Here is a 12115-nt window from a genome sequence, read left to right on the forward strand (position 1 = left end):
TCAGCTGGACTGCAGATCGATCGATTAATGGACAATGGTATAATGTAGTTGTTCATTTATTCGGCAGAGACATGAAAGCAGAGTAGTGTGAATAAAATGTTTATTTGTCTATTATTGTAATTATTGAACTGAAGCGAACAGAAAAAATATAAACTTAAAAATAGAACTTGATAAAAGTAATAGTTTACATTTTGCTTTGTCTTTAAACAGGCACAATCATCTGTTATTGAGTACTTCATGCCAGGAATCCCATTACAAATAAACTGCTTTTTCACTAAACGTTCATTCAGTCATTTTTGTGTTCATTCGTACCTAGTTACAAGACATTTCAAGAAATTTCAGTAGCTTATTTTAAATCTCCTTATAGTCCATCTCTTAATGCCATTGTTTAATGGTTGCTTTTAGAATAACAAACAAAAACAAAGTAGAAAAACAAATTTCATTCTGTTCTTCCTGAATTTTCATTTCATTTCATTTTCTTCCTTCTGTTGTCATGGTTTGTTTGTCCTATCCGTTTATGCAACCTCGTGTTTTTTTTTTCTCTAGTAGAAATACAATGTTCTAAGTCTCATTTGTATCCTGTTAGATCATAATAATCTGATATTTCATAACTATAACATTTTTATAACAGATAATTAGACTCCTTATTCTGTGCCATCCCATTTTCATTGCTTCTTACAGACAAAATACAAGATACCAACTGCAGTGTTAAAAGATTACATTCACCAAATGACCGTTTCAACAATATTTATGTTAAAACAGCTCTGTGGGTAAAATAAATTTAAATATAGGCCAGTGCTTATCTGTAAGAAAAAGGTATTGCTAGGTACTGTGGGGATGGTGCCTAATGATTTGTCGACTTTTAAAAGAGAATGTATGTTGATTACAGTTATTATACCACAGCGAGGCTAACTTCTTGAATCCAAAGCTGTTTATTTATTTTCAATAACGATACGGCTCTGGCGTTATTTTCAACTGCAGCATCAGTGATGGGTATATATTAATACTATAATAAAATGATACATTATCTTCCCAGTAGTAAAATCTCATTTGCAGCACCTTGTTTGGTGGATGTTCTATATAACCTAAGCCTAATAATAAACACATTTAAAATGTAATGTTTAACTAAGAAGTGTATAGTCAGTGGTACTAACTGCAGTTTTTTTTTGTTATTTAGGCATTAATTTAATATTTATTGTAGGAGTCAGTCATTTTTATCAGATAGTAAATTTCATGACACAGACGTTAGTTCCTGTCATTCCTTTACATTATAATAGCTTTATACAGTAATATCCCAGCTTGTATTTTTCTATCTTTAATTTAATTAAACAAAAAAGTGCACAGACAGCTGTAAGCATCATCTATCGGATTAAATCCTGAAAAAGAGAAAGGGAAATTATCTTCTATACTAATATAAACTTTTAAGAATATATCCAACATAATACTACTAACAAGCACACGCTAAATCAGCTGTGACATTTGTCTGTCTGTAAATGAACGATTAGTTTTATTTGTCTTAATACATGGGCTTGTTTTGGCTAATTTTCTTTCATTTTTATATTCTTTAATTAATGCCTATAATATAAAACAACTGTATTTGTAAGACCAGACCTAATGAACTAGCAGGACGAGGTGTTTTTGATAGAGATTTTAAAGCGCTTTTGTAAGCTGCTCTGGATATGGGTGCTTTAAACGTAATACGTATTGAAGTAATCTAGACAGTATATTATATTAAAGTGCAGTAATCCATGCAAATAATATGATTTAACATTAGTTAGCCTTCTAACTCATAAATGCATACAATTTCATACACTCAGTAGCAGAAATAATATATAAACATTTTTTTCTGGATTTTCATGAATACCAAATTTCTTTACTAAACACTCAAATATACAATTGACAAATAAATCTATTAGTATACAGCACAATAAATAAGAACTGGAAACTGTAAAAAAGTGCAATTTGTCTTTCATTAATAAATGAAAAATGGTAATGTTTGGCAAATCGCTGTGGTATAAGAGGAATAAGATAGTCGACATACAAACTCCAAAACACTCAATTTTTAAAACTTTGTTGTAAAGTTTACATTTTATTAATATATTAGCAGTTGCAGCTGAAGGAATCCCCCACTTTCTGCATCCTTGTGGTAGGGTTATTGTTTGTAGCTTGATTAGTTTATACATAGTTGTAGTTTGTCCTGAGTTGTACTCTTCATGTCGTATTGTTGTAAACCAAAGCTTTTGGCCCAAACTGCAACTTGTTTAGAATACTAAAAGAAATTTCATTGTCATTTATGTTCATGAACAAGATTATTCTGCTGCAATCAGTTTTTATTGGAGAGCCCTGTCTGCCACTAACTGGTATTTCACATTATCTCACACATTTTATAACTTTTATATAGAATTTTCAGAGGTATCAAAAAAGTAGCAAAAACATTAGACTGAATTATTTCAGTTGTTTGATGTGGCCATTCTTGTATTTATAACATATTTCCTTTTGCTGGTCAGTCTTTCTAAAACACTCAGAACACAAGGCTAATGCACAGTCCAGTCAAATCAGATTTACTAACATACTGCATTTTTTTTGGTTTCACAATATAATAATCATATTTCTTAAAAATGCTTTTAAAATAAAACCCTTTTTTGTTCTACTAGTTCTAGTGTTCTGGTATTTTATTCCACAGGTGGAGCCAGCACACAATTATATACAAACACCAAATGCAGTGCCACAATACAACAAAGAGAAGGGAAAAATAAGTGCAGATAAAGGGGCATATAAGAATGGGTTATTGTCTATTTGCAAAGTATGGTAGCAACTGAAACATCTTTAACAGTTGTGACAGAACCACAAAAGAATTCATGGTAAGAAAAACGACTGGATAGCTACAATGAGTCGGCAGGCTTGTTACTCGCTCACCTATTGTTTAAAACCTGTCATTAACGATTTTGTTGGTTACAGAATTTCATGGATGGAGTCTGGCACCTCCATCTGCAAATTAATTTATACCGTGGTTTAATAAACAGATCTAATGACAAGGTAGGTTTTGATCTGCATTGCATACACAGAGGATAAAGAGATTCTATATTAGACTGAAATGATCATTTACACAAATGTCTCTGTCTGCCTATGAGGCTGTTTCATGACCAGATTGATATAACCAATGGTTTCCTTTTTTTTTTTTTTTTAATAGAACATAGAAACATAATACTCCATATAAATGTTGCGTCGAGCCAAGTAAAGACATTAAAAAATATTGTTATAAAAAATCAGAAACGTCAACTATACAGACAACAAATGTATTTAGGCAGTGCCTCGTCTCTGCTTAGGGGCTCTAGCTTACCATCTGATTCTGTGACACTCAGGGGCAGTAGAAGTTGCGGAGCATTCCAGTCTGTCAATTTCAAAATGGTTAACAAGTACAGGATTTACCTTCTTTCTGAAGCCACAGATCCTAGTTACTGCTCTGGAGTAACAGGTTCAAACATTCCAAATGAGTCAGAGTTTGATGCAAGGTCTTGTAAAGTCTGGACCTGTAGTTAACATTATGTTTTGTAGATTTGAGTGCACTGCTGAGTCATTTAGAGCAACAATAATCCAGCATGCCTTGAAGTCAAGGGCTTTGTCCAAACACACAAACCCAGTCACTTTATCTATTCCATATTTGGACTATGATGTCTTTTCTTAAAATGTCTACTATGAGCCAGTTGAGAGATGTACTGTTTTCTTATTAGGGGGGCACATAGGGTGGTGGACACCTGTAGGCTGTCATGTTCTTCGGTCGAGAACCCCTGCCCTCTATAGGAACTGTAAATGGAGGAGGAGGCTGATAAGGAGGAGCACTGGGATCATCATCATCATCATCATCATCATCATCATCATTGAAGGAGATGTATTCTTCTAGGATTTGATGGACTTCTCCACAAGCTGAACTGGGGTAATGGGGAGGAGCCATGGGTGGCTTCTCTTCACGCAAGATCAATGGCATGCTGGAAGAGGGTGGGGATTTAGCGTCATCCAACTCATCTGCAAAAATAATAGGAACACCCTTTTTGATGAAGGTGGCCTGTTCCTCTGTAGTCAATTTTCCACGACGTTTCTTTCTGTAGCACACCATTGCGATGAAACCAGCTGTGAGCAGCAAGGCAGCCACCACTACAGATGGGATAACTGTGTGTAAATAGACATCATCGCTGCTATGCCAGCCTGAGCTAGATGAAGGTGAGACTGTGGATGGCACAGAAACAGAAGTATTCTCTGGTGATACAGGAATGGAGACCTCTGCTAGTGGCAGAAATGAGAACCTTTGGCATTTGTTGGCACCACGAGCCCCAATATTAATAGGTATGAACTCTGGCTCCATTGCACTGTAAAAGATGGATGTGGGATGACCTTGAGCGTCTGAAATCCTGCGACACATCTCATGAATCTGTTCTGCTGGACAAGGATTTTTAGGCAAGCTGCTATTGGTCCATTCCACGAGAATAGAACCCCTTAAGATATTTCTTAAAGTGACAGAACTGATGTTACGATCACCCAGTGCAGAGGCAAGTTTCTTGCAAAATAGGATTTTCTTGTGGATATCATTGGTCAACACTGTGGGTTCTCCTTGAAAGTGAGCTGTAAACACAACTGGAGACTGGTCATCAACTGGCCAATTGTTTACATGAACCTGAAAAGTATCCATGGTGCTTGAATTTTCTTTGTCTATTGCCATCATTAGAAACTCATGCCTGCCAACATGGTTCTGGTCAGGAAAGCCATACAGGAGCTGACTGCTGCTGTTAAATTGTATCCAAGAGCCCTGATCCAGTGCCTCATAAAGATTAACTTGCAATAACAGCCGTAACTTTTCTGTGTTTCCATCTTCCTGATCAAAGAACGTATTGGCTGGAATCTTCACCTCAAAGTATGTCCCAACCCACACATTCACTTCACCAATAGAGTTAAGTAACTGAGGCTTTTGGTTAGTCACTGGACTGCTGTATGTTATTTCTGTAGTTTTTGGCTCTCTAGGCATTGGAGTGATCTTTGCTTTCTTACCCTTTTTCGAGGTGGAGGTCTTGGGTCTACGAGTGGTTGGAGGAGTAACAGAGGCAGTCGGCTCCACATAACCAGGGCGAGTCAGTGTTGGTTGCAGGGGGAGAGTGCTGGTACTGCCCAGGACTTGAGTGGGTAGAGGTTGAATAAGGACAGGTGTGTAAGCTATCTGATCCCGCATACGGATTGTAGGTTTAACTGGTAAGGGCAAAGGACCACGAGCAGGATTTACCAACAGATTTGTCGAGGGAGCAATGAAAGGGGATGCTGGAGCAGGCACAATACGCTCTGCAGGTACTAAGTGTGTGGTTGGAGGAAACTGGGAAGGCACAGGTGTTGGAGTGTTATGGATCTGTCTTCTGACTCGCCTGACCACCTGAGGTTTCTTATTGACAATGTACCAGCCGACCACTGGGTAACCCAGTAGAGTCGACATAGTACCATCTTTTGCTGGCACCTGGACCCCACTAATATCAGGCAAGCTGCTTTGGTCAAGTGCGCAACCCAGTTTCCATGACAACAGAGCACCATTCTCCACCACCTTCTTTGCATTACCTGGTCCAGCCATAAAAGCAGTCATATCAAAAAAACGGTTGTTAATAACTGGCATGACCCGCATTAGCTCTGGTGGCTCATTTGCAAAATGAGTCATTTTCTGCAGCAGCACCAGTCGCTCCCTGGAGTTCATCTTTGTGAGGTCAGCATCCAGGATTATAGTTAGTACAGTGACTGGCTGACCACTTGAACAAATACACACATTTGTTGCATTAGAGTGTGTCTGCAGTGCCACTGGTGCAGATTCTATGTCCTGTTGATCTTCTGGGTTTACTGTGATAATGAAGACATCTGGTTGCCGGCTGTTAGTGTAAGAGCTACTACTCAATTTAGTTCCACTGAGAAGTAAGTGACTATGTATACTGCCATCATGACTTTGTAAGGCTTCAGAAGACAAGCTGAAACGATACAGACCTTTATCCCCCTCTAGTGGTAGACCTTGAAGAAGACACAGCTGACTATCCCAACAAAGCCACTCAGGGAATGCTGCACTGCCAATCCCAGACAACTGTTAAGAGACAGAAAAGAGGGCAAAAAGAAAAGCATATAGTCATATTAAATTCTTCATGTTGTCCATCTATTCTTTTGTTTCTCACGTTTTATCCAAAACTTAGCCATAGCCAAATGGTTGTAGAACAAAGGCCTGTTAGCAATTTCAATTCCTTTAAATACTAAGATTTTAAAATGAACACATATTTGTATTAATGTTTTTTGTGATCAACACTGTCACATTGCAATGTTTTCTGTGCACTGAATACCTCATGAACTAATATAGTCCCCTATTTCTATGATCATTGCCCAAGTAAATTAAGGTAAAATATTCAGCATTATGTATTCTTTGTATTTTCAGAAACTACCTGCACAGGCAGTATCCTGGCAAAGATTGGTGGGGTTAAATGAACAAATCATAGACAAGAGGTTGCCTGTGGCTATGCAGCCTTTGGCAACATACCACCAAATCAGTTAACTCTCACACCCTTTAAAAAAAGTGTGTGTGCACAGTATAGCTGTGAGCAGTAGGCAACCATCACCACAGATGGGATAACTTTGTGTACGTACATATCATCGCTGCTATACTAGTCCAAGTTGGATGTGAGACTGTGGATGTTCTCTTCTAGTGGCAGAAATGAAAACCTTTGGTTTTTGTTCGCACCATAAGCCCCGATATTAAAGGGTTTGACTGCATTGCACTGTACAAGATATTTGCAGGATGACCTTGAGCAATCTTGCAACACATCTCCTGAATCTATTTTGCTGGACAATGATTCTTTAAGCAAGTTGCTATTTAGTTGCTTGAAATCCTACCTTGCAGCAGAGAAATTGAATAATAAATATGGACTGAAGTGGCAATCCTCAGGGGTCCAAGTAAAATAACATCTCAAAAATAGCAATCCCCAATGCCCACAATAGTGCAAAGGGATACTACAAATATACATGGAGTGGACAAAATAATAGGAACACCACATAAAACAAACAAATAATAAACAGTAAGTGCAATTTTGCCAGGTTATTCCCTATGTTATTATTTCTTTTAACAATCTAGGTACATACCTTCTACTGAAACAGATGAAGCATATGGCCGCATCTTGAAAATGATCATTTAGTAAATGGATTTTAAAGGGACAGAATATCCATTTACTGTGGCGTAAAAAACCCATAAGCTGTTTTTTTAATATAAACCTCAAGGTAGTTAATGGACTACATAGACATCATAATACACTTTTCAAGGAGATCCTTGCCATCCTACCATTTTGCCTTTAAAAACTCACAATGTCTATGGCACGGCAGTCTTCCGACACCAGTGGGATCCTCATCCTGAACATCTGGCCCACCACTGCAAAGGAGTCGGACACTGTTGACACTCTGGATACAGACGCCTGCATGTCCGAGAGCAGAGTGGAGTGCATGGAGGCTTCCAGTTCCATGACTATCGACTCTGATGCCCACGACAATGGACACAGCAGCAGGAGACCCCATACACTTTGCATTATGCAAACCTGATGGCTCATCCTCTTGACCCTTTTAGCACCAAGGCTAAAGGAAGGCTTGGCTCCTTCTCCCTTCCATCAACTCAGCTGTCTCTCTTCTGTCCTTGATTCCTCATCCAGTCCTCAAAGTATGAGGGGCTCCTGATATCACATAAGCATAGAATCCTGTGAAGGTGGGAAGAAAGGCATGTCAGTTAAGATGTGGTCTTCACTGTAGATCATTTTTTCATCTCTGATAATAGAGAGCCACAACATATAGTGTTTACTTTTCAGAACAAAAATTAACTTTTTCCACTGTTATTCAGTTTAAACATCTATATCTTCATTTCTGTTTTTTCTTTTTAAACAAATTTTCTTTGCCTATTGTTAAAAGAATTAATTGTAGGGAAAACATCAAACTGTAGAGTTTAGAAGCTGTTTATTTACCTGTTAAGAACATTTTAAGAGCCTCGTAATCACACTGTTCTCACAGCTAGAGCATCATCAACTGCACAAGGTCTGAAAATGTTTGTGTGGCATTGGTGTCAGATTTTCTTTTCCACACTCAAGATTATTTCCTTTAATTTTTGTACATGATGTTTCCCCTCTAACCACAGCTGTTGAATTACTTAAGGTTTTAATATACAGCTCTGGAAAAAAAATTAGAGACCACTGCAAAATAATCAGTTTCTTATGTTCTTTTCTTACAGGTTCATGTATTGGTGAGATGAACAGTTTTGTTTCATTTTCTGTGAACTGCTGACAATATTTCTCCTAAATTCAAAATATAACTATTGTTATTTAGAGTGTATATTTAAAGGAAATGACGACACATCAATATAACCCAAGATCATGCAGTATTTGCAGAGCTTTAATAACTCAAATAAAACAAAATGCAAATAATTTGTAACCAGGTTGTGTTAATGCTTTGGCTAAATAACATTAAGAAATCAGTATTTGGTGGAATAACCCCGATTTGCATGCGTTTTGGCTCCATGCTCTCCACTTTATACCACACTTTTTGCAAAAAAAAAAACAGCTCAGCTTTGCTTGATGGTTTGTATCCATCCATCTTCCTCTTGATGACATTCCAGAGATTTTCAATAGGGTTCAAATCTGAAGATTGGGCAGTGGTCTCTCATTTTTTTCCAGAGCTGTATTTTCCAAAACATCAGCTATAACAACAGTTTCAGCTGTAATATAAAACACAGGTTTATATTAAAGTACTCGTCCTAATACAGTTTCTATAGTAACAGCTCATTCACAGTTAGTTGCATGATGCAGGCGCTCTGCATAATCTAAGCTTATATAATAAACTTATTTTTTTTATGGTGAAGGTTTCTGTAAAGAGACATTTATTTAACATTTATAGATGCAGTATCTGGCGTCAGTGTTTCCAACAGTCTATTTTCCACTATAAGTTTGTCTTATTAACTTTAAGAGAGAGAAAGAAAGAGGTGCTGGTAAAGGGGGATTTTTACAGCATAAGCAAGAAAGGATCTAACTCGGGGGACAGTCCAGTAAAGAGGTATAAATATGAAGTTTTATCCTAACCTATTCTAAATTATCGGGGAATAAGACAAAAAATAAAACACTCAAGGATCATTTTCAGAGTACCGCTCATGTTGGACCTCCTCACAAACCCCTCTCCACACCACCAACATTACATTTACAATGGTTCTGTCCACAATATGTGTCTTGAATAAAGCTGTGTATAATTTAACAGAGGAAACGGATGTGCATCACAGAAAAGAATGTTCAACCAAAAATCCAGACTTTCATATCATTATCATAAATCATTTCTTGCAATAGTTTCCTTGGACATGAGTTGGATTTTTTTTTTTTCTTTTTTTCTCCAAAATCTCATTATTGTGTTATTCTGTGTTTAATTCACAGGACTGCTGTTTGGTCATTACATTCAGGCTTATTTTCAGTGCAGACTTTAACTGCTTGGATGATGGTGACACGTGAGTTAAGGAACTAATCAGCATTATCCCCACTGAAATGTCTGTATAAGGAACTTATCTCAAAATTTATTCACAGTGTAGTAGACACTTGTGCTTAGCCAAAGATTTCAATATTCCAGGTACACAGACTACAAACATTTAACCAATATATTCTAATGGTAGGAAGTTCTATTTTTGACTGAATCGTTTTACTTTCAGGACATGTCCTACTACACTGTTAATATTGTAGCCCTTCTCTAATACTAATATATACATATAGGCTACAATAACAACAGTGTAATGGGACATGTCCTTAAAGTAATATTAGAATCAGAATTATTCAGTCAACAATAGAACTTCCCTCTATTAGAATTGCATTTCTAAAGCTCACTATATACAACATAAAACTGTAAAAAAAAAAAAAAAATAAAAAAAAATTATATACATATGAAACACCAAACCTTTATATTTTTTTTTAATCCAATACAAGTATGAGCAAAAAAAAAGGGCCGCTGCTGCATAAAGGCCCAAAATGTCCGTTTGAGCAATGGGCTGAGTTTACGAATAAATATGATATAAATATTATAAAAACAAATATCAATTTACTTGTTGGATAAACGTGGCTGTGACTCTCCAAGCTACATCAGTAGACTTAAACAATCACCGAAAGAAAAAATAAATAAATCACATAATCAAGACGCACCTGCTCCTATAGAAGAAAAGAAACAGCCATGGATTTTAATAACAGAAAGAGACTTACAAAGCTATCTGAAGACAACAATAACAAAACAATTCCACTTACATCGTATTATCTGAGCCTTCAGCTTCTTTTAACCTTCCTTATTAAACCATTTCGCCTGTTAATAACGGGGACTGGAGGGAGAGAGAGGGAGAGAGAGAGAGAGAGACAGTCTCTTGAAGATGCTAGCCTTTTTTTAGGAGGAAAGGATGCGGTAGTCCTGAGCAATCGATCTACGAGTGTTTAACTGGAGCGTCTCGATCGTTCCGAGAAAATGGCGCCCAGGTTTTGGAAACGATCACAGCAAAATGGATTTTGCAAAAGAAACAATAATAATCACCACCACGTCAATAATAATAATAATAATAATAATAATCATCATCATCATCATCATCTATTTTTTAAATCAATTTAATGAGGCTGTATACCATTTATACACAGAATGAAGTGTAACATTAACATGCAACTATTTACACAATAATTTCTTATTATTTCTTTACCAGAGGTCAGCAATTTGGTTGTTCCTATTCTTTAGTAAGTACTGAATTTCTTTGTCATGTCACACTCCACAGTGGTGGATAATGGCTCATATGAATGCAGTCACTCCAGGGCCTTAAGAATTTGTAATTTTCCCTAGATATGTATGCTTCTTTTTTCTTTTCTTTTTTTACCTAATGTACTAGGGGAAATATATTCATAGAAAAGTTTTTTAAACAATGCTTTCACAAATGTTTACATCTACAAAATTAATAGTCCTATCAAACCAGTTTCTGCTCTCTGAGACGCTCCAAGTGCTTTTTCATAAAGATCTCAGATTTGAAGCCGTTAAAATTCTGTGTAAGGTCGTCTGAACAGAGGTAATAACATCATTCTGTGAAAGCAAACATAAAGCCTGACTAATTTCATATCTTGCAGCCATCAAATAATAATTTACATTTTTATACTGATTGAAAAAGAAAAAAAAACCTTACATCACCATGTCTCAGTATCAGATTATACAATGAAGATCCTCTTACAACAGGCCTGTGATTAAAGAGAATCACTTTGTTCTGTTTGCATTATTGATCAGTCCTTAGAAAATGGGCTTGCATAAACGAGTGTAATAAGGATATTTGTTGAGTCCATTAGTATATTTTGTTTATATTTTACAAAATTAAACTACTGTCTTTGTAGCTTTCCTGTGAATTTTGCATAATCTTATGAATAACTCTGACCACTACCAGCTGGGGAAAAAAGTATGAGCTGGTCAGTCCTGGAAAAGGAAATATTTGAAATTAGAGAATATCTGAAGTTAGAAAATAAATAGCTGGCAGTCTACCAGCTTGACCGGTTTAGCCTTCTGGCAACTGGTAGCTGACCAGATTAAGTTGAATATTTTTCAGTAGAGAATTAAATGGCTTTTCAGATTTGTGAATACTCATTTTCCTGCCAGAATGCTGTAATGCATTTGTATATCTCAATGAGCCTCCAGCAATAGATCAGTTATTTATGTTATTTGTTATTATCATTTACAAAATAATATTCAGCTTTAGGACCACTGCACATCAGCATGTGGATGTGAAATAAATGTTGTGGACCTAATCACATCTTGGGTATATTGTACTTTCATGGACCAAGGGCCTGACTTACAAATAAGTCTTAAATGAAAATTCATAAATCTCTTTTAAAGTCTTTACTAGGTTATTTATGTCATATTCTGAATTTCATCTCGCAACCTGACTGTATTAATAATGTTGTATTATTTTTGCATTTATTTATTCCAAAAAGTCTATAATTATTAAGAATTCAGTAAAGCCTACAATCTTAGAAAATACAGTTCTATATAGAACCTTAAAGGGTTCTATCATGTGCTAAACCCTAAAAGGTTATTT

The 12115-nt window shown here is 36.3% G+C and overlaps 1 protein-coding gene across 2 annotated transcripts; it reads right to left on the bottom strand.

Annotated features, from left to right (window-relative positions):
* Nucleotides 1-85: 85 nt before the first annotated feature.
* On the bottom strand, nt 86-10488 carry LOC131352838 (dystroglycan 1-like). 2 transcript variants are annotated; one of them, XM_058389313.1, is made up of 4 exons: nt 10308-10488; nt 8007-8752; nt 7362-7745; nt 86-6100 (listed from the first exon to the last, which is right to left on the bottom strand). In XM_058389313.1, exons 3-4 carry the CDS (start codon nt 7599-7601, stop codon nt 3728-3730), a joined length of 2613 nt encoding a protein of 870 aa, XP_058245296.1. In that variant the 5' UTR covers nt 7602-7745; nt 8007-8752; nt 10308-10488; the 3' UTR covers nt 86-3727. The 2 variants fall into 2 exon arrangements, with proteins under 2 accessions (XP_058245296.1, XP_058245294.1); XM_058389311.1 differs by lacking the exon at nt 8007-8752 and having other exon boundaries at nt 10308-10487.
* Nucleotides 10489-12115: the final 1627 nt, after the last annotated feature.

Source organism: Hemibagrus wyckioides, linkage group LG05 (assembly GCF_019097595.1).
Source record: "Hemibagrus wyckioides isolate EC202008001 linkage group LG05, SWU_Hwy_1.0, whole genome shotgun sequence".
NCBI classification, from domain to species: Eukaryota; Metazoa; Chordata; class Actinopteri; order Siluriformes; family Bagridae; genus Hemibagrus; species Hemibagrus wyckioides.

What these genes read in the sequence shown, in the direction of transcription:
- LOC131352838 (XM_058389313.1), bottom strand. Translation starts at nt 7,601, where the DNA reads ATGAGCCATCAGGTTTGCATAATGCAAAGTGTATGGGGTCTCCTGCTG. An exon ending in ACTGCCGTGCCATAGACATT is followed by an intron (nt 6,101 to 7,361) that starts GTGAGTTTTTAA and finishes GTCTCTTAACAG; the next exon opens with TTGTCTGGGATTGGCAGTGC.